Below are 24,274 nucleotides of genomic sequence, written 5' to 3'. Positions count from 1 at the left end.
TTGAATCAACTCCAGACCAAATCCAAAACTAGCTCAGGTCACTTAGCTGCCTCTCCTGTGTAGCTTCATACAAGCCCAAACTGAGGCAAATTCCAGTGTCCAGGACCAGACAACTTCTCTAGCTCCAAGACCAGCACAGAAACATCCAGGAAGCTCTGACAAATCATTCACAGTATAGGTTACATTTTAGCAGCCAGAAGAGCAAGGCAAGAAAGAAGGACATCTCTTGTCCAGCACTCACCATATGGATGGCGCTTCTGTCCCGCTGATCTCTAAGAAGTCGTATCCTTCTTCGAGCTGGAAATCAGTGAAGACCAGCGCGATGGTGTCCCCGGGCTCCGCAAGGATGGTCCACGTGCAGTCGGCATTGTTCTCGTACTCAGAGGGGAAGTGGGGGCTGGAGATGCTGCTGCTCGTACCCCGCAAGGTTCCGCCGCAGGCCCCCTCGGCTGCAAGGGGCAGAAGAGAGACAGCACATTTAAAAGTGGCTTCAGACCCAAGTACCTCCATTAAGCGCCACTCTTGATGGGTGGCAAATATTTTCTGAATCCAAAATCATGACACACAGTCGGAATGAGGGTTTCTTTCTTCTGATTTGTTAGTTTAGTCCTTAACAGTATGGAAAGACTTAACAGTATACCAATTATATTACCTTGTGAACTGAACTACCACTAAAGAAAGAAGTAAAATTATGTCTTTTCTAAGATCTGTGATGTACAATTATTATACACCTGACTTTCACAGGCAGCTCAACAGTATTCTCAAAGGAAGACAGAAATAAGTTGGCAACATTTTGAGTCTTAAAAGTATGTAGCCATCTTTGCTTCATTTTCTGTGAGCTAGCTGTGAAAACACAGTGATCTTAAAAGAAGTAGCCACCTTAATCTTTACATCAGGTAGAGTCTGGAATGTGCACTTCGCTTTGAATTTCAGATAAGTCCTTGAATAAGATGAAAACCAAGATGCATCAATTCATAAAAAGATTCTGAGTAGGAAACAGCTACATGAAAACTTAAAATGGATAATCTAGGAAAAGCGACAAGGAAAAGATCAGTATGGTAAAATATAATACACTGAGGATACAAATTAGCATTGGAATAAATACTCTTTTGAAGAGAAGTGGATCTTGTAATTTTTTCCACTTAGTAAAAAAAAATAAATGTTATTCAATTTATATAATCATCTAATACAAAATGTTATGTATATAGTAAACTGTATATATAGGGCAGACACATATGTGTAAGACAACATTTTTGAAGACACTGTAAATATTGTTCCTTCCTCTCTTTCTTCCCTTTTCTCTCCCTTTTCTCCCTTCCACCCTCCTCCCTTCTTTCCTATCACATAATCCTAGCAAAGAGTACACACTTGGCTGTCTTTGTCTGCAGACTCTATATCCATTTTGTTTTTATTCAGTCACTCAGTCATCTCTGACTTTTTGTGACCCCATGGACTGTAGCATGCCAGGCTTCCCTGTCCTTCACTATCTCCCAGAGTTTGCTCAAACTCATGTCTATTGAGCTGATGATGCCATCCAACCATTTCATCTTTTTTAGCTCCCTTCTCCTCCTGCCCTCAAACTTTCCCAGCATCCTGGTCTTTCCCAATGAGTCTGCTCTTTGCATCCATAGATTCTACCAACAGAAGATGGAAAATATACAAAAAAGATTCCCAGAAAGTTCTAAACAGTGAAACTTAAGTTTGCTGCATGCTGACAACTACATACCATTTTCATTGTATTAGTCGTTGTAAGTATTCTAGAAATAATTTAAGGTATATGAGAGGATGTGTGTGGTGTTTACATACAAATATTACTATGACATTTTACATAAGGGACTTGAGCATCCAAGAAAAGTTCCAGAGTTTCAGAAAAGCATCTACTTCTGCTTTATTGACTATGCCAAAGTTTTTGACTGTGTGGATCACAATAAACTATGGAAAAAGAGATGGGAATACCAGATCACCTGACCTGCCTCTTAAGAAATCTGTATGCACAGATCAGGAAGCAACAATTAGAACTGGACAAGAACAACAGACTGGCTCCAAATCAGGAAAGGAGTACGTAAAGGCTGTATGTTGTCACCCTGCTTGTTCAACTTATATGTAGAGTACATCACGAGAAAGACTGGGCTGGATGAAGCAAAAACCAGAATCAAGATTGCCGGGAGAAATATCAATAACCTCAGATATGCAGATAACACCACCCTTATGGTAGAAAGTGAAGAAGAACTAAAGAGCCCCTTGATGAAAGTGAAAGAGGAGAGTGAAAAAGTTGGCTTAAAGCTCAACATTCAGAAAACTAAGATCATGGCATCCGGTTCCATCACTTCATGGCAAATAGATGGGGAAACAGTGGAAACAGTGGCTGACTTTTTTGGGGCTCCAAAATCACTGCAGATGGTGACTGCAGCCATGAAATTAAAATACGCTCTCTCCTTGGAAAGAAAGTTATGACCAACCTAGACAATGCATAAAAAGTAGAGACATTACTTTGCTAACGAAGGTCCATCTAGTCAAAGCTATGGTTTTTTCAGTAGTCATGTATGGATGTGAGAATTGGACTGTAAAGAAAGCTGACCGAAGAACTGATGCTTTTGAACTATGGTGTTGGAGGAGACTCTTGAGAATCCCTTGGAGTGCAAGGAGATCCAACCAGTCCATCTTAAAGGAAATCAATCCTGAAAATTCATTGTTGAAGCTGAAACTCCAATACTTTGGACACCTGATGCGAAGAGCTGACTCATTTGAAAAGACCCTGATGCTGGAAAAGTTTGAAGGTGGGAAGAGAATGGGACAACAAAGGATGAGATGGTTGGATGGCATCACCGACTCAATGGACATGAGTTTGAGTGAACTCCAGATTGGTGAGACAGGGAGGCCTGGCGTGCTGCAGTCCATGGGGTCCCAGAGCGACTGAACTGAACTGAGTATCCAAGGACTTTGTGATCTGCTGGGGACCCTGGAGTCAGTGTACGACTGTTGTGTCGTCCCAGCCCCACGGATTCTCCACTCACCGTCCTGTCTGATACCCCACACCCCACTGCCCCTTCCTGGGTTCCACGTCCGGCCCTCTCTCACCTGCCTGGGCTCGCTCCCTGTCTCCTCAGCCTGGTCTGTGCCACTCCTCAGCACTTTGCTCAGGACAAAGCATTGGGCCACAAGCTTCATGAGCCTGACTGTGCTCAGGGATGCCCCTGGGCCTCACAGGTAGCCTGGAACTCAGTAAAGTCCCCTCTCTCCCCTCCTCACGCGCCTGACGCGACATTTCCTGTAAGTGAGTCACTTATGCTAACCCTCCACTCAGACATCTTCAGTAGGAGGAATGGGGCTGTGCTAATATACCTCTGGGCTTGAGATAATATCCAACTTTATCATTTCAAAGAGTAGAAGTAGGAAGGTAAGCTAATTTACTTCTGGTACTAGGAGGCGTTTTCAAATGTAAAGTTCTAAGAAAATAATATTCTATTAAAAACGGCAGCAAGCCTATAAGAAGAAAGTTTCATCGTGGTAGCAATCCAGAAGGGGCTTAGCTGACTATTTGTTTCGCTCTGTTTGTTTTCAGCAAATAGCTGAGCCCCAAGTCCAGAAATGCTCTTTTTGTTCTCAGCAGAGCAACAGGGAAGTTTCAAGAAGAAATAAAGTCAAGGCAGGCAGAGAAAGCAAAATAATCAAGTAAAATATTAAAAAATGAGGATTATGGACAAGCTTCTCGGAAACTGAAGAATTATTTCAAACTCCGTAAACATTTAATGTAAACTTAGAAATTACATATAAAAAGTAAAATATATTAAAAAATAACTATTAAAATAAACTAGATAATTCTGGCCAATATTTATATATTATAGTTATATATCAATATAATGTAAGCTTTTTTTAAAATCCCTGGATGTTAACAGTAGAACAAATGTACCCAAAATTTTACCCTAATGTTAATTCTGCTATATATAGAAGAATTTTTTTTTTGTCTAGAAGCTGAAAAATTGGGGGAGGGTATCTACTTAAGTAAGTGTATTTAGAATTACATCATCTCCCCCCTCCTTTTTTAAAAACACATTTTGCAGAAAGAAAATGAAGTTAGGTTTGAAACTGCCAGGTAAATACTTGACTATAAAAATTAGCACCCAAAATGTTTCCTAGAAAAATGTTGAATATCAATATTGAGTCCCTTCACTCCATATCATAAAAACTGCTCCTGGGACAGCCAGATTAAGGGGTCAGAGGGCACAGGTGCTGAAATAGAGTCAAGGAGTCAGGCTTTGATCCTGCAGCAACTATCAGAACAACTATTCCTTTAAATCTATTTCTTATATTGAGTTTTCACAAAATCTTGCATTTGAAAAAGAATTCCACAGCTTAAAGGAGTGTGAATGCCAACAAGTTAATCCAAGAAGAAGATAAGGTTTTTAATAAAAGATGTGTTTGAATGTACTGATTTCTGTAAGTGGGGAAAATAATTCTAACTGTAAGCAGAAATCATAGTGCACTATGTCCCCTAAGGGATTTCACAACTTTTAAAAAGTTTTATCCCAAACTGTAAAAGTATTATAAGCTTTGCTTGGGTACCAGTGTTGTTAGGAATGTAACTTAAAGGTATGATTCAAAATACAGAATAAAACATTATTTAGAGACATACTTCGCCATATTTATCATAAAGAAAAATTGAAACCAACTAAATGTTTAACAACAGATAAATGATCAAATAAATTACAATGCAACCAAACCATGTGGTGATTACCAAGCATCTATAACATTATTTCAGCAAATCCCTGACTTACAATATTAAATTTATAAAATGCAGGGTATACCCTGCATAGTTTCTTCTCAATTTTAAAAATTGTATAGAAAAATATTCAGAAAAGAAGGAAGATGTGCACATACATTTAAAATGTTCAGTTGCTAATACTAGGCAATGTTTTCTTTTTTTTTTTCATTTATTTTTATTAGTTGGAGGCTAATTACATCATTGCAGTGGTTTTTGTCATACATTGATGGGGAATACATGTAATACTAGGCCTTCTCTAAGGCTGTGTAGAATACTGATACCAGTGCAATCTTTCAATTTGGCTACTTGGATTGGAATCTGAGTTTTTGCCCCTTTATATAATGAGTTCTCTTCTCTGGGCCTCAGTGTGGCTATTTATAAATAAGGATAGTAAGGATGTCATACAATCAAAGGCATGTTTTTTCTAGTAGTATGGATATGAGAGCTGGGCCATAAAGAAGGCTGAGTGCTGAAGAATTGATACTTTTGAATTGCGGTGTTGGAGAAAACTCTTGAGAGTCCCTTGGACTGCAAGGAGATCAGACCAGTAAATCCTGAAGGAGATCAGTCCTGAATATTCACTGGAAGGACTGATGCTGAAGATGAAGCTCCAATACTTTGGCCACTTGATACAAAGAGTCAATTCACTGGAAAGAGTCTGATGTTGGGAAAGACTGAGGGCAGGAGGGAAAAGGGGCAACAGAGGATGAGGTGGTTGGATGGCATCATTGACTCAGTGGACAAGAGTTTGAGCAAACTACAGGAGACAGTGAAGGACAGGGAAGCCTGCTGTGCTGCAGTCCATGGGGTTGCAAAGAGTTGGACATGACTTCATGACTGAACAACAACAATGCGTAGAGTGGTTGTGAAGGTTAAATAGATCAATAGCTGTAAAGTGCTGAAAATATTGCAGGCAAACACTAACGACTCCATAAAAATGGCTACTTGTATTTTCTCCAACTTAGCATGCAGTCATCGCTTAATGACAGGTTATTTACTTATTTTGAACATTTTACCACTGCTTTGAGTAAGACTGCTCTCCCAGGTCTACACACTACTTTCACCAGGAGCTTAGCAGCTGCCGCAAGGGGAGAAGAGGGTCACAGAGTCTGGTGGTCAGAAGGCAGCCCCTTTCCCCAGGGTTCCACTTCTCTGGAGCGCTGGAATGAATGGGGACCCTGATCTAATGCTACTGTTTCTGCGGCCTCATCACCTGTGTTATACCTGAGACCATCGAGAGACCATCCCCTTACATCCTTCATCCTTGGGTACTGAAGATGCTGTGACAAGCACTGGTTTCTGAGGTCACCCCTCCTCCCCTCAGAGATAACACAGCTCATGTGTATGGTTCCGTCCTCTCTCCCAAGCTCCTATCAGCAAAATTTCCCACATCTCAACCACTTCTGGGGTACAACCCCCACTTCTTTACACTCATGGAAATCAGGTGTCTTTTCAGGATGCTGCATCATGAAATTCTTCCTAAGGTCCGAGTTTTGTACCCATATCCCGAATGCCACTGTCCAGGGCTACATGCTCACTGACCTTCACCTCATCATGACTTGTGGACCCCTTTTGTTCTTCCCCCACCCCAAAGTACTCCAGTTGGGAGTCTCTCATCCTCAGAATCTAGCATCGTCTTCCTTGGAGTCATCTACACAATCAATCCCTGAGGCAGCTTCACCAGTCCTTGCAGATTTTTTACTTCTGGTTCACTTTCAGTATCTCCAATGCTACATCTGACTTGCTCCTCACTGAAGACCATTTGACCACTTGCCTCTTGGTTCATGTGCCCCCTCTTCCAGCAACCCAGTTCCAAGGCAGTCCCTCATTCCCACCTTCATTTTCCATCTTCTCAAAACCAATAAATGATCATTTTCCAGCAGCAAAGTGGACTGCCCCATTCTCAGACCTCCACTCTCTACATTTCCAGGTCATGTCCTCAAATACCTTTACTCCAATCATTCTTGGACCCAATGGGGCCAACACTCCCCGATCGTTCCACTTTCTCAATTCCTTTCCTCAGGCCCCTCTTTTCTGCATGTCTCCCCTTGCCATCCTCAGGTTTCATGGCCTTCATTTCAACCACTCCCTTGTGTTTGCCATCACTCCACCGTCAGCACCTTAGATTCAAATTGGACCAAATCCACATGGACTCCCAAGGTAAATGTGGCTGCAGAAAAAACTCAAATAGACCTGCACTGATGGGTGGACCACATCCAACCTGGCTTTTAATGATGACATCCCTACTCTGTTCCCCACATCCATTCTCCACTGGGAGGAACAGTCCTCTGTTGGGTGGAAGGATGATTTTGTACCCCCTTCCTCCTCCTGCCAGCATCTCCTGCCACATCCTTAATGTGATTTTGTTTCTTATTTCTCTAAGAAAATAGAAGTGATTGAAAGAGAAATTGTATGATCTATTGTCACCATGTGTGATCACCTATTTGTATTTCTGCTCACAAAATGTCCTCCCTGGATGAGCAGTAAACATTCAACCTACAGGTAACACCTATACCTGTGCTATTGCTCTCATCTAAGCCAAATCCCTCAACAAATGATCATTTACTCTTTTGACTGGAGAGCTGCTCTCAGCATGCTTAACTCAGTCATGTACAAATCTTTGCAGCCCCTTGGACTATAGCCTGCCAGGCTCCTCTGTACATGGGATTTGCCAGGGAAGAATACTAGAGAGGGTTGCCATTTCCTTCTCCAGGGGATCTTCCCGACCGAGGGATTGAACCCACATCTCCTGTTCTTCTGCACTGCGGGTGGATTCTTTACCACTAGCACCACCTGGGAAGCCCCATGTAAACATGTTATAATACTTCCCATTTAAAAAAAAGTTTTTTTTTAAGTAACTCTTTTGTTTAAGTAACTCTTTTGTTAATTACAGTCCATATTATGACAAAGATCATGTTCCAGAAAAATTAAAATGGTACAGTGATTAAAAAAAAAAGATGCATACTCCTTGGAAGGAAAGTTTTGACCAACCTAGACAGCATATTAAAAAGCAGAGACATTACTTTGTCAACAAAGGTCCATCTAGCCAAGGCTATGGTTTTTCCAGTAGTCACGTATGGATGTGAGAGCTGGACTAGAAAGAAAACTGAGTGCCGAAGAATTGATGCTTTTGAACTGCGGTGTTGGAGAAGACTCTTAAGAGTCCCTTGGACTGCAAGTAAGTTCAACCAGTTCATCCTATAGGAGATCAGTCCTCAGTGTTCATTGGAAGGACTGATGCTAAAGCTGAAACTCCAATACTTTGGCCACCTGATGCGAAGAGCTGACTCATTAGAAAAGACCCTGATGCTGGGAAAGATTGAGGACAGAAGGAGAAGGGGATGACAGAGGATGAGATGGCTGGATGGGATCACGGGCTCGATGGACATGAGACTGGGTAAACTTTGGGAGTTGGTGATGGACAGGGAGGCCTGGCGTGCTGTGGTCCATGGGGTCGAAAAGAGTTAGACATGACTGAGTGACTGAACTGAACTTTTGTTTCCACATCTATTTCCAGACTCCATATCTACCTTTATTTTATTTTTTCCATTTATTTTTATTAGTTGGAGGCTAATTACTTTACAACATTGCAGTGGTTTTTGTCATACATTGAAATGAATTAGCCATGGATTTACATGTATTCCCCATCCCGGTCCCCCCTCCCACCTCCCTCTCCACCCGATCCCTCTGGGTCTTCCCAGTGCACCAGGCCCAAGCACTTGTCTCATGCATCCAACCTGGGCTAGTGATCTGTTTCACCCTAGATAATATACATGTTTCAATGCTATATCTACTTTTAGATTTATTTATAAAAATCCCTTTCCCAGAAACACACCTTAAAAATGTCTATAATTACAATCTTTAGTTTTTTCCCATCCTCAATTTAACCCACTTGAGTCAGGATTTTGTCCTCACTGGTCCACAAGAACCACTCTTCTCATGTCAGCCACACCAACAAATCCAAGGGTCAGTTCTCAGTTTTCATCTCATACAAACTCTCAACAACATCCCACAGTTATCCACTTCATCTTCTTTGAAGTACTTTTTTGTCAATAGACTTGTAAAATTCTTATATCTTGAAGTAATTCCAAATTCACAAGGAGTTGCAATCATAGTACAGACTGATCCTGTGTATCCTCCTTCCATTTTCCGCCAATGATTACATCTTACGTAGGTACAGTGTAGCATCAAAAAATGACACTTTTACAATGTGTACATATGATTTTGTTCACTAGTTCCTTATATACCACACTCATGGCAGCCTCTAACCTTAAGGACATGCTTTCTCAGTCCCCTCATTATTTTGATTTCATCTCTCAATCCTTAGAACAGTGCCTGGGATTCAGTATTTGGGCCTCTTTTCTTCCTATCTTAACTTAATACCTGGGTAGTCTCATCTAGGTTCAGTTATATGGATTTAAATAGTGTACATGTGTTGACATTTCTCTTGCTTGAAGGTTGATTTCAGATCTTTCTTGAATTTCAGCTTTATGTATCCAACTACCAGCCTGGCATATCTGCATGGATGTTTAAATAGCAGCCCAGATCTACTGGTCCCCAGGTCATATTCTTAAACTTTATTTTTCCAAGTCTGAATTTCCACAGCTTTCTCCATTTCAATAAGTGGGAAGCCCATTCTTCCAGTGGCTTAGCAAAAACATGGCATCATACATGAGTCTCCTGTTTCTCTCATGTTCTACAACCACTGTGTCATAAAATTCTACTGGCACTTTCTTTAAGCTGTATTCTTTTGCTTGATTTTTTACTTGTTCTAGCAGCTTTATTCATAATTGATAAAAATTGGAAGCAGCCAAAATGTCCTTCAATAGCTTGAAAGTGAAAGTGTGAGTTGCTCAGTCATCTCTGACTCTTTGCAACTCCATGGACTGTAGCCTACCAGGTTCCTCTTTCCATGAGATTCTCCAGACAAGAATACTGAAGTGAGTTGCCATTTCTGTTGCATATATAATGGGATATTATTCAGAAATAGACTGAAGAAGGAAGTGGCAACCCACGCCAGAATTCTTGCCTGTTCAAATCTCAGGGACAGAAGAGCCTGGTGGGCTCAGGTAAGATGGAGTCGCAAAGAGTTGGACACGACTTAGTGACTAAATAACAAACAACATTCAGAAATATAAGGAAATGAACTGCCAAGTTATGAAAAGACACAACAGCCTTAAATACATACTGTGAAGAGAGAGGCACCTACATGTTGTATGGCTTCAACTATATGACATTCTGGAAAGGTACAACTATCAGCTTAGTCACACAGTTGTGTCCAACTCTTTGCTACCTCATGAACTGAAGCATGCCAGGGTTCTCTGTCCTTCACCAACTCCTGGAGCTTGCTCAAACTCATGTCCATCGAGTCAGTATTGCCATCCAACCATCTCAACCTCTATCATCCCCTTCTCCTTCTGCCCTCAGTCTTTCTCAGCATCAGGGTCTTTTTAAATGAGTCAGTTCAAAAATAATAATAATAATAAAATAAATGAGTCAGTTCTTCACACCAGGTGACCAGAGTATTGGAGTTTCAGCTTTAGCATCAGTCCTTCCAATGAATATTCAGGGCTGATTTCCTTGAGGATTGACTGGTTTGATCTCCTTGCAGTCCAAGGGAGACTCAAGAGTCTTCTCCAACACCACAATTCAAAAGCAATCAATTCTTTGGCATTCAGATTTCTTTATAGTCAAACTCTCACATCCATACATGACTACTGGAAAAACCATAGCTTTAACTACATGGACCTTTGTTAGCAAAGTAATATCTCTGTTTTTTTTTTTTTTTAATATGCTGTCTATGTTGGTCACAACTTTTCTTCCAATGAGCAAACATCTTTTGATTTCATGGCTGCTGTCATCTTCTGCAGTGATTTTGTAGCCTAAAAAAATAAAGTCTGAGGAGGAGCTAAAATAGTGGAGGAACAGGATGGGGAGACCACTTTCTCCCCTACAAATTCATTGAAAGAACATTTGAACGCTGAGCAAACTTCACAAAACCACTTCCGATAGCTAGCAGAGGACATCAGGTGCCCAGAAAAGCAGCCCATTTTCTTCGAAAGCAGGTAGGACAAAATATAAAAGATAAAAAGAGAGACAAAAGAGTTAGGAATGGAGACCCGTCCCGGGAAGGGAGTCGTAATAGAGAAAGTTTCCAAACACCAGGAAACCCTCTCACTGGCGGGTCTGGGGGAAGTTTTTGAATCTCAGAGGGCAACCTAACTGGGAGGGAAAATAAATAAAACCCACAGATTACATGCCTAAAAGCAACTCCCAGCAGAAAAGTACCCTAGATGCTCATATCCACCACCAGCAAGTGGGGGCTGAACTGAGAGGAGCAGGTGGCATTGCTTAGGGTAAGGACCAGGGCTGAATGCCCTGAGGGCAATCGGAAGGAGCTAACGTGAGATAGCAACTTAAACTGTGGGATAGCAAGAGAGAGAGAGAAAATTAACTGGCAAAAAGCACTAACTGAACACACTGCTGGCCCGTTTACAGAACAAAGGAAGGACTGAGCAATTCCAGAGAAGAGCTAGCTGGCGGTGGACCGGCCCATCCCCGGCTGGAGGCAGAAGGCAGGGGGGAGGGGAAAGGGGTGAAATAGGCCCCAGAGACGGCATCCCCTACCAAACTGCAAACAGGGCTCCCAGTTTCTAACCAAAGACTTCCTGAGATTCTGGATGATTGACATCCGCCGGGAGAGTCTCGGCTAGAGACCAGCTCCCCAGAACAGACACGAGGCGCACCCAACAGGCGCGCACGGAAACTGAGGCTGGGATAAGGCGTACTGCACCCAGGGAGAGTGCGCTCATCAAGCTCTTGGCTGCCTGAGCTGCTCGGGCTGGGGAAGGCACAAAACGCAGGCCCAACAGAGTCTGTGCTTTTGTGGAGGACCCGAAAACTGGAACCGCACGCAACTCAGGGCCTGCTCCTTGTAGAGCAACCTGGAGCCTGAGCTGTGTAGATGGGGAAACCACACGGGCCGCGAGCAGGGGCAAACCCAGTGTGGCCGGAACACTGCGAGTGCTCCCCACACACGCCAGCGGTATCTGTCTGCAGGCCCCTCCTTCCCCGCAACACGACTGAACAAGCGGACCTGAACGAGAGACCACCTCTGCCTGCTTGGGTCATGGTGGAAATTAGACACTGAAGAGACCTGCAAACAGAAGCTAAATAAACAAAGGGAACCACTTCAGAAGTGACAGATGCAACAGATTAAAATACCTGTAAGTTAACACCCACTACACTGGAAGGAGCCGATAGGTATTGAGAAGTGTAAGCTGGAACAAGGAGCTATCTGAAACCGAACTGAACCCACACCACCCGCAATAGCTCCAGAGAAATTCCTAGATACATTTTTTACTATTTTTTTTTTATTAAAAAACACTTTTATCTTTTGTTTTCATTTTTTCTCTTTTATTTTCTTTTAAAATTACCTATTACTCCTCCACTACTCCTTAATTTTCATTTTCATTTTCATATATTTTACTATTTTTTTAATAAAAAGAATTATTTCTTTCTTTCATTTTTCTTTTAAAGTCCTCTATTACTCCTCTATTACTCCTTAATTTTCATTTTCATTTCATGATAACCTTGCAAAAAAAAAAAAGACCCTATTTTTAAAGCAAACTTCATATATATTTCTTAATTTTTTTTTGTTTTTGTTTTTATTATTGTATTTTTAAGAGTCTAACCTCTAAAAAAAAAAAAAAGAGTCTAACCTCTACTCCAGATTTTTAATCTTTGTTTTTCAGTATTTGATATCAATTTTGGACATTTAAGAATCCAATATTCAGTACCCACTTTTACTCAGGAGTGTGATGATGACTCTCTCCCCCTTTTGACTCTCTTTTTTCTCCCCCAGATCACCTCTATTTCCTCTCTCCCACTTCTCTTCTCAATGCAATTCTGTGAATCTCTGTGGGTGTTTTGGGCTATGGAGAACACTTAGGGAACAGGGAACTGTGTAGATCTGTCTCTCTCCTCTTGAGTCCCCCTTTTTCTCTCCCTGCTCATCTCTATCTCCTTCCTCCCTCTCCTCTTCTTCATGTAACTCTGTGAACCTCTCTGGGTGTCCCTCACTGTGGAGAATCTTTTCACCATTAATCTAGAAGTTTTATTATCAGTGCTGTATAGTTGGAGAAGTCTTGAGACTACTGGAAGAATAAGACTGAAATCCAGAGGCAGGAGACTTAAGCCCAAAACCTGAGAACACCAGAAAACTCCTGACTACAGGGAACATTAAGTAATAAGAGATCATCCAAAAGCCTTCATACCTACACTGAAACCAACCACCACCCAAGAGCCAATAAGTTCCAGAGCAAGACATACCATGCAAATTCTCCAGCAATGCAGAAACATAGCCCTGAGCGTCAAAATACAGGCTGCCCAAAGTCACTCCAAACACATAGACCCATCTCAAAACTCACTACTGGACACTCCATTGCACTCCAGAGAGAAGAAATCCAGTTCCATGCACCAGAACGCTGACGCAAGCTTCCCTAACCAGGAAACCTTGACAAGCCACTCGTCCAACCCCACCCACCGGGAGAAACCTCCACAATAAAAAAGAACCACAGACCACCAGAATACAGAAAGGCCACTCCAAACACAGCAATCTAAACAAGACAAAAAGGCAGAGAAATACCGAGCAGGTAAAGGAACATGAAAAATGCCTACCAAGCCAAACAAAAGAGGAGGAGATAGGGAATCTACCTGAAAAAGAATTTAGAATAATGATAATAAAAATGATCCAAAATCTTGAAAACAAAATAGAGTTACAGATAAATAGCCTGGAGACAAGGATTGAGAAGATGCAAGAAATGTTTAACAAGGACCTAGAAGAAATAAAAAAGAGTCAATTAAAAATGAATAATGCAATAAATGAGATCAAAAACACTCTGGAGGGAACCAAGAGTAGAATAACGGAGACAGAAGATAAGATAAGTGAGGTAGAAGATAAAATGGTGGAAATAAATGAAGCAGAGAGGAAAAAAGAAAAAATAATCAAAAGAAATGAGGACAACCTCAGGGACCTCTGGGACAATGTGAAACACCCCAACATTCGAATCATAGGAGTTCCAGAAGAAGAAGACAAAAAGAAAGGCCATGAAAAAATGCTCAAGGAGATAATAGCTGAAAACTTCCCTAAAATGGGGAAGGAAATAGTTACACAAATCCAAGAAATCCAGAGAGTCCCAAACAGGATAAACCCAAGGTGAAACACCCCAAGACACATATTAATCAAATTAACAAAGATCAAACACAAAGAACAAATATTAAAAGCAGCAAGGGAGAAACAACAAATAACACACAAAGGGATTCCCATAAGAATAACAGCTGATCTATCAATAGAAACTCTTCAGGCCAGAAGGGAATGGCAGGACATACTTAAAGCAATGAAAGAGAATACCCTACCACCCAGATTACTATATCCAGCAAGGATCTCACTCAGATATGAAGGAGAATTCAAAAGTTTTACAGACAAGCAAAAGCTGAGAGAATTCAACACCACCAAACCAGTTCTTCAATAAATGCTAAAAGATCTTCTCTAGACAGGAAACACAGAGAGGCTGTATAAATGTGAACCCAAAACAACAAAGTAAATGGCAATGGGGCCATACCTATCAATAATTACCTTAAATGTAAATGGGTTGAATGTCCCAAACTAAAGACAAAGACTGGATGAATGGATATAAAAACAAGACCCCTATATATGCTGTCTACAAGAGACTCACCTCAAAACAAGGGACACAAAGAGACTGAAAGTAAAGGGCTGGAAAAAAATATTTCACGCAAATGGAGACCAAAATAAAGCAGGAGTTGCAATACTCATATCAGATAAAATAGATTTTAAAATAAAGGCTATGAAAAGAGACAAAGATGGACACTACATAATGATCAAAGGATCAATCCAAGAAGAAGATATAACAATTATAAATATATATGCACCCAACATAGGAGCACCACAATATGTAAGGCAAATGCTAATGAGTATGAAAGGGGAAATGAACAATATCACAATATTAGTGGGAGACTTTAATACCCCACTCACACCTATGGATAGATCAACTAAACAGAAAATTAACAAGGAAACACAAACTTTAAATGGCACAATGGACCAGCTAGACCTAATTGATATCTATAGGACATTTCACCCCAAAACAATCAATTTCACCTTTTTCTCAAGTGCACACGGATCTTCTCCAGAATAGATCACATCCTGGGCCATAAATCTAGCCTTGGGAAATTCAAAAAAATTGAAATCATTCCAGTCATCTTTTCTGACCACAATGCAGTAAGATTTGATCTCAATTACAGGAAAAAAAACTATTAAAAATTCAAACATATGGAGGCTAAATAACACGCTTCTGAATAACCAACAAATCATAGAAGAAATTTAAAAAAAAGAAATCAAAATATGCATAGACACGAATGAAAATGAAAACACAACAACCCAAAACCTATGGGACATGGTAAAAGCAGTGCTAAGGGGAAGGTTCATAGCATTACAGGCCTACCTCAAGAAATAAGAAAAAAGTCAAATAAATAACCTAACTCTACACCTAAAGCAAATAGAGAAGGAAGAAATGAAGAACCCCAGGGTTAGTAGAAGGAAAGAAATCTTAAAAATTAGGGCAGAAACAAATGCAAAAGAAACAAAAGAGACCATAGCAAAAATCAACAAAGCTAAAAGCTGGTTTTTTGAAAAGATAAACAAAATAGACAAACCTTTAGCAAGACTCATTAAGAAACAAAGGGAGAAGAACCAAATCAACAAAATGAGAAATGAAAATGGAACGATCACAACAGACAAATCTGAAATACAAAGGATCATAAGACTACTACCAGCAGCTCTATGCCGATAAAATGGACAATGTGGATGAAACGGACAAATTCTTAAAAAGTATAACGTTCCAAAACTGAACCAGGAAGAAATAGAAGATCTTAACAGACCCATCTCAAGCATGGAAATTGAAACTGTAATCAGAAATCTTCCAGGAAACAAAAGCACAGGACCAGATGGCTTCACAGCTGAATTATACCAAAAAATTTAGAGAAGAGCTAACACCTATCTTACTCAAACTTTACCAGAAAATTTCAGAAGAAGGTAAACTCCAAAACTCATTCTATGAAGCCACCATCACCCTAATTCCAAAACCAGACAAAGATCCCACAAAAAAAGAAAACTACAGTCCAATATCACCAATAAACATAGATGCTAAAATCCTTAACAAAATTCTAGCAAACAGAATTCAACAACATATTAAAAAGATCAGACATCATGACCAAGTGGGCTTTATCCCAGGCATGCAAGGATTCTTTAATATCTGCAAATAAATCAATGTAATATACCACATTAACAAATTGAAAGATAAAAACCATATGATTCTCTCAATAGATGCAGAAAAAGTCTTTGACAAAATTCAACATCCATTTATGATAAAAATTCCCCCCAAAAAACAGGAATAGAAGGAACATACCTCAACATAATAAAAGCTATATATGATAAATACACAGCAAGCATCACCCTCAATGGTGAAAAATTGAAAGCATTTCCTCTAAAATCAGGAACAAGACAAGGGTGCCCACTCTCACCACTACTATTCAACATAGTTTTGGAAGTGTTGGCCACAGCCATCAGAGCAGAAAAAGAAATAAAAGGAATCTAGATAGGAAAAGAAGTGAAACACACTGTTTGCAGATGACATGATCCTCTACATAGAAAACCCTAAAGATTCTACCAGAAAATTACTAGAGCTAATCAATGAATATAGTAAATTTGCAAGATATAAAATTAACACACAGAAATCTCTTGCATTCCTATACACTAACAATGAGAAAACAGGAAGAGAAATTAAGGAAACAATACCATTCACCATTGCAGCAAAAAGAATAAAATACTTAGGAGTATATCTACCTAAAGAAACAAAAGACCTATACATAGAAAACTATAAAACACTGATGAAAGAAATCAAAGAGGACACAAACAGATGGAGAAATATACTGACTTCATGGATTGGAAGAATCAATATCATCAAAATGGCTATACTACCCAAAGCAATCTATAGATTCAATGCAATCCCTATCAAGCTACCAACGGTATTTTTCACAGAACTGGAACAAATAATTTCACAATTTGTATGGAAATACAAAAAACCTCGAATAGCCAAGGTAATCTTGAGAAAGAGGAATGGAACTGGAGGAATCAAACTGCCTGACTTCAGTCTCTACTACAAAGCCACAGTCATCAAGACAGTATGGTACTGGCACAAAGACAGAAATATAGATCAATGGAACAGAATAGAAAGCCCAGAGATAAATCCACGAACCTATGGACACCTTATCTTCAACAAAGGAGGCAAGAATATACAATGGAAAAATGACAACCTCTTCAACAAGTGGTGCTGGGAAAACTGGTCAACCACTTGTAGAAGAATGAAACTAGAACACTTTTTAACACCATACACAAAAATAAACTCAAAATGGATTCAAGATCTAAATGTAAGACCAGAAACTATAAAACTCCTAGAGGAAAACATAGGCAAATCACTCTCCGACATAAATCACAAGATTCTCTATGACCCACTTCCCAGAATATTGGAAGTAAAAGCAAAAATAAACAAATGGGACCTAATGAAACTTAAAAGCTTTTGCACAACAAAGGAAACTATAAGCAAGGTGAAAAGACAGTCTTCAGAATGGGAGAAAATAATAGCAAATGAAGAAACAGACAAAGGATTAATCTCAAAAATATACAAGCAACTCCTCCAGCTCAACTCCAGAAAAATAAATGACCCAATCAAAAAATGGGCCAAAGATCTAAACAGACATTTCTCCAAAGAAGACATACAGATGGCTAACAAACACATGAAAAGATGCTCAACATCACTCATTATCAGAGAAATGTAAATCAAAACCTCAATGAGGTACCGTTACACGCCAGTCAGGATGGCTGCTATCCAAAAGTCTACAAGCAATAAATGCTGGAGAGGGTGTGGAGAAAAGGGAACCCTCTTACACTTTTGGTGGCAATGCAAACTAGTACAGCGACTATGGAGAACAGTGTGGAAATTTCTTAAAAAACTGGAAATAGAACTGTCATATGACCCAGGAATCCCACTCCTGGGCATACACACCAAGGAAACCAGATCTGAAAGAGACACGTGCACCCCAATGTTCATCGCAGCACTGTTTACAATAGCCAGGGCATGGAAGCAACCTAGATGTCCATCGGCAGATGAATGGATAAGAAAGCTGTGGTACATATACACAATGGAATATTACTCAGCCATTAAAAAGAATTCATTTGAATCAGTTCTAATGAGATGGATGAAACTGGAGCCCATTATCCAGAGTGAAGTAAGCCAGAAAGATAAAGAACATTACAGTATACTAACACACATATATGGAATTTAGAAAGATGGTAATGATAACCCTATATGCAAGACAGAAAAAGAGACACAGATGTATAGAATAGACTTTTGGACTCTATGGGAGAAGGTGAGGGTGGAATAATCTGAGAGAACAGCATTGAAACATGTATATTATCAAGTGTGAAACACATCACCAGTCCAGGTTGGATGCATGAGACAAGTGCTCGGGGCTGGTGCACTGGGATGACCCAGAGGGATGGGATGGGGAGGGACGTGGGAGGGGGGTTCATGTAAATCATGGCTGATTCATGTCAACGTATGGCAAAAACCACTACAATATTGTAAAGTAATTAGCCTCAAACTAATAAAAATAATAGGGGGAAAAATAATAAAGTCTGTTAGTGTTTCCATTGTTTCCCCATCTATTTGCCATGAAGTGATGGGACCAGATGCCATGATCTTAGTTTTCTGAATGTTGAATTTTAATCCAACATTTTCACTATCCTCTTTCACTTTCATCAAGAAGCTCTTTAGTTCTTCTTCACTTTCTGCCATTAAGGGTAGGGTCTTCTGCATATCTGAGGTTATTGATAGTTCTCCTGGCAATCTTGATTCCAACTTGTGCTTCATCCAGTCTGGCATTACACATGATGTACTCTCCATATAAGTTAAATAAGCAGGGTGACAATATACAGCCTTGACATACTCCTTTTTCTATTTGGAACCAGTCTGTCATTCCATGTCCAATACTAACTGTTTCTTCTTGACCTGCATACAGATTTCTCAGGATTTAGGTCAGGTGGTCTGGTATTACCATCTCTTGAATTTTCCAATTTGCTGTGATCCACACAGTCAAAGGCTTTGGCATAGTCAATAAAGCAGAAGTAGATGTTTTTCTGAAACTCTCTTGCTTTTTCAATGATCCAGTGGATATCGGCAATGTGACTTTTTGTTCCTCTGACTTTTCTAAATCCAGCTTGTACATGTGGAAGCTCACAGTTCATATACTGGTGAAGGGTGGCTTGGAGAATTTTGAGCATTACATTGCTAGCATGTGCTACTGCTAAGTCACTTCAGTCATGTCCGATGGACAGAGGAGCCTGGTAGGCTAGAATGTGAGAAGAGTGCAATTGTGTAGGAGTTAGGACATTCTTTGATGTTTCCCTTCTTTGGGATTGGAATGAAAACTGGCCTTTTCCAGTCCTGTGGCCACTGCTGAGTTTTTCAAATTTGCTGGCATATTGAGTGCAGCATTTTCACAGTGTCATCTTTTAGAATTTACAATAGTTCAACTAGAATTCCATCACCTCCACTAGCTTTGTTCATAGTGATGCTTCTTAAGGCCCACTTGACTTTGCATCACAGGATGTCTGACTCTAGGTGAGTAATCGCACCATCATGATTATCTGGGTCATGAACGTCTTTTTTATATAGTTCTGTGTATTCCTGCCACCTCTTCTTCATATCTTCTGCTTCTGTTAAGTCCATACCATTTCTGTGCTTTATTGTGCCCATCTTTGCATGAAGTATTCCCTTGATATCTCTAATTTTATCGAAGAGATCTCTAGTCTTTCCCATACTATTGTTTTTCTCTATTTCTTTGCATTGATCAGTGAGGAAGGCTTTCTTATCTCTCCTTGCTATTCTTCAGAACTCTGCATTCAAATGGGCATATATTTTCTTTTTTCCTTTGCCTTTCACTTCTCTTCTTGTCTCAGCTATTTGTAAGGCCCTCCTCAGACAACCATTTTGCCTTTTTGCATCTCTTTTTCTTGGGGAAAAGACAGAATAGCCTTAAACGCATATAGTGAAGAGAGAGGAGCCTATATGTTATATGACTTCAAGTAAATGACATTTTGAAAAGGTACAACTATAGACACAGTAAAAAGATTAGGGGTCAGCAAGGGGTTAGGGTGGAGAGAGAAATGAACAGCTGGAGCACAAAGGATTTTAAAGGCACTGGGACCATTCTACATGATACTGCAGTGGTTGATAAATGGCATTATGCATTTATCAAAATGCATTGATATTATTTCATCAGTTGTAATGAAAGTACCATACTGTTGTAAGATATTAATAATAGGAAAGTCTTTGCAGGGGGCAGAAGAACTCATATACAGGAATGCTATTTTCCTGCTCAAGTTTTCTATAATCTTAAAACTGCTCTAAGAAATGAAGTCTATAAGTTTTGTTTTTTTTTTGTTTTTTTTTACAATGTAATGCTAAAGAATCAGAATGAGAGGATAAAGAATGCCCTGAGCCAGAGGCAGGAGGGAAATCTGATAACCACGAGGTCCTCAGAGAAGTCTCCTTGAAAAACTGACCTTTCTAATCTGTATTCTGAATCCAAATGCATCTTGCAATGTCCACTGCTGCTGTGTTGTCAAAGTGATGAGTCACTCACTCAAGTCTGACTCATTGCAAACCCATGGACTGTAGCCCTCCAGGCTCTTCTGTCCATGGGATTCTCCAGGCAAGAATACTGGAGTGGGTAGCCATTCCCTTCTCTAGGGGATCTTCCTGACCCAAAGATCAAACGCACATCTCCTGTACTGACAGGTAGATTCTCTACTGTCAGAGCTACCAGGGAAGACCCACTGCTCCTATTACCTCTCAAAATAGCATCATTTCTTGCCTTAAAGATTGAAGTGGTTTCTGAATAGATTTCCCCATTCCACCCTTCCCACCAGACATTCTTCGCTCAAAAGAGCAGCAGAGTGAGCCTCTTAAATTTGAAATGCCATGATGCTGCTTCTCTCATCAAAACCCTCTGATGTCCTCCCATACCACTTGTATAGTGGTCCACAGGGCGCCAACATCTCTCAGCATCCAACCCTCTGACCTTTTCTCCCACAGCCAGGCCACTGTGCAGTCCGCTCCAGCCATCCTGGCTTCTGCATTGCTCTTCACTCACTCTGTGGTTGCTCAGGATCAAAGTCCTGGCTGTTCCCTTGATCTCGACCATGCTCTCAACATTTTCAGGTCGTTTAGCCTCTCACCCCCGCGAGGGGGCCAAATATTGCTGTACTGGCCAAAGACAGTGGTTTATCCAGTGCTGACAACAGGACTGTCTTGGGTAAACCAAGCAGTCGTCACCACAGCTCAATCAGAGGTCACTGTCTCAGTGAATGCATCTGTCAACATTTATGTAAACAATTATTACAGTTGGGTATGTGACATATTGATTTATTTTTATTCATTTGTGCTTTGATTTATGTGGTCAACCTCTACCCAAGAGGGCTTCCCTTGTGGCTCAGCTGATAAAGAATCCGCCTGGGTTTGATCCCTGGGTTGGGAAGATCCCCTGGAGAAGGGAAAGGCTACCACTCCAGTATTCTAGCCTGGAGAATTCTAGTCCATGGGGTCACAAAGACTTGGGCACAACTGAGTGACCTTCACCTCTCCCCATGAAGATATGGCAGTTGGGGCTTTTCTTGCTCTGTCCACTTTGTAGACCCAGCGAAGAACTTATGAAAGCAGACTATGGCTTATGGGCCGCATGCAGCCTGGTTTCTATTATTGTAAATAGACCGCAGGCTGCATGTAGAAACAGTCATGCCTGTTTGTTTAGGTAGTCACTGGAGACTTCTGCTCTAAAATTACTGACTACAGTAGCTGAAACACAGACCATATGGCTTGAAATACATGAAACATTTACTTTATGGCCCTTGACAGAAAGAGTCTACTGACCTGACTGTTAAATATATCTGACATCTTGTCTGTCCTGCATAAATGTTTCTTAAATGAACAAATACAAATAGACAGCAGACATAGTCTACTGGAAATCAAAAAACAAACCAACTTTGGGGCATCGTTTTCATGCTATTAAATCCTCAGCAAATTAAAAGGAAATGCTAACATCAAATCCAAGAGTAATTGTAGTAAAACTACATGCGGCATGGAAATTTGCTTAGCAAGTTTGCAAAGCATAAATAACATCCCGAGAATTCTTTCCTTAGGAAATAATTAAACAGAAAAAACAAAAGCAGTGCTATATATACAGAGACACTAATTATAGCATTATGTGTAGAAGCAAACACTGGAAACACTCATTATGTTAAATTATGGGGAGAGAGAGAACTATTAATTTGTATAATATTGAGGATATTGAGAAGAAAATGCTGTCAATTAAAACTGAAATGTTTATGATTTAATACCAAGCTTAAAAAGAAAACCAAGATGTACTATGTTCTATGACTTTAGCCTCTGAGAGTTTCAGAGGATGAAGTGATTTCCTTTGGTTTCCACTTTTGTTTCATTCTAGCTTGTCAGCAATAATGATTTCAATAATAGTGGCTATTATTGGTACTGAGTACTTTCAGCAGCTCATGTAATCTTTACAAGTCCCATGAGATTTAAAGTATTAATTGTATTAATCTAGATACATACACACACACACACACACACACATATTCCACACTGAATCACTTTGCTGTACACTTGAAACCAACACGACATTGTGAATCAATTATATTAAACTAAAAAAATATATTAAAATATATTAAATAATAAATAAATTAAAAATATATTAAACTAAAAAAAAAAAAGTAGCATGAATCCAATTCAACAGATTCACAGGCAGAGGCTTTGCAAACAGCTTGTCCAGGATGTCTTAGCTAGTAAGAAAACAGGGTCCTTGCTAGTAAACATGTCCATCACTGCCCATCACAAGGAATGGCATTTCCTAGGACAAGTATTAATTTGGGCACTAGACAACTTCAGCCCTACAACCTATGATGGTACTTACATGAGAAAAATATCTTGGAAAAATACTGCAATTTGAGCCTCAAAATAACTGGTATAGAGGCACTTACAATTATGCTTGAAAATGTTAGATTGTATTCAGTGAGATAATGTTAAAAAAAGTGCTTATCAGAAAGCCTTGTAGCATTGTGAAATGCAAAGCATGTACACCAGATTTACTATAAAAACACTGACATATATTTTCAACATTTAAAAAACATTGGTAAGACTTAGAGTTGTTTATTCAGAGAAGGCAATGGCATCCCACTCCAGTGTTCTTGCCTGGAGAATCCCAGGGATGGTGGAGCCTGGTGGGCTGCTGTCTATGGGGTTGCCCAGAGTCAGACATGACTGAAGCGACTTAGCAGAGTTGTTTATTACCTGGTATATATATATATATAAGTGCTGAAAATTAAACTCCCCAAAGCTGTCCACACTTAATACAGAGCTGTGTTTCTTAAATGAAGACTATCCCATTCAACCTTATTTTGCAATGCTTGGTCCTGACATGATGAATCATTTAAGATTCATTTTTACAATGTTACCTCTGTAACATAACTGATAAAAACACAGCTGTGTTTTAAATATCACAGAATCTATTGACACCCACAAAAAAGCATGACTTCTCTCCCTCCCTGCCTCCCTCCAGCTATATCTTCTCCCAGAGTTTCTCTTCCCCATCATCACTAGCAGCACAATGTCTGCAATTAAAAAACCTTGAGTGACATTTCATAAGGCACTGGCAAGTGACATATTGTCATTTCCAGTCACATTATGTAAGGCTTATCAATTAAAGAAATTTGCAGCTTTAGGCAGCTTTAAATGAAACATGGCATCCATTATTTAGCATGTTTTATTAAGGGTATTGCTAAGACTGCTCCTGGCACTTTATTTCTGCTTGCTATTATTCATTCTTCCAAGGAAATACAACTGTCCTGAAATGGATAAAATCCGTCAACTCCCTAAAACAAGCAAAACAGCTGCCACATCCTGTACTCTTTCAAACTATCAAGTAACAGTGACAATGGGTTTTGACACTTTTCAGTGAATATTTATCTTAAATGCATGTGCTGAGACAGAGAAACAAGGTGACAGCTTCAGTGAGTAAATAGCTATAGACTCTGATAATAATTCATTTACAGTTATTTTTCAGTGGTTTGCAGGTCATGTTTCTCAACAGAGCAAAAGAGAAACAGCAAACACACCTGTCCTTAACCGCCCCAAGCAGGAGGCGCTGTGTGAGACCTGCCTTTGCGCCCACTGTCTCTGCAGCTCTGGACAGCACCCCTCTCACTGCACAGGCTTAGGTTCCTTATCTGCAAGTTCTGAGGATTAATATTAAACTTGAACCCTTCTGGACAGGATAATATCAAATAATGCATGCCAAGTTCCT

At 40.0% G+C, this 24,274-nt stretch overlaps 1 protein-coding gene across 1 annotated transcript in view; it reads right to left on the bottom strand.

Moving 5' to 3' along the window:
* The window catches only part of CSMD1 (CUB and Sushi multiple domains 1), a 1,985,846-nt gene that overhangs the window by 977,991 nt on the left and 983,581 nt on the right, over positions 1-24,274 (bottom strand). The window contains exon 5 of the mRNA XM_070460176.1: positions 242-449. Within this exon, the coding sequence (XP_070316277.1) occupies positions 242-449 (208 nt within the window). The remainder of the gene's footprint in view (positions 1-241; positions 450-24,274) is intronic.

This window comes from Odocoileus virginianus, chromosome 32, assembly GCF_023699985.2.
Source record: "Odocoileus virginianus isolate 20LAN1187 ecotype Illinois chromosome 32, Ovbor_1.2, whole genome shotgun sequence".
Taxonomy (NCBI): Eukaryota; Metazoa; Chordata; class Mammalia; order Artiodactyla; family Cervidae; genus Odocoileus; species Odocoileus virginianus.
This window is presented reverse-complemented; position numbering and strand designations above follow the sequence as displayed.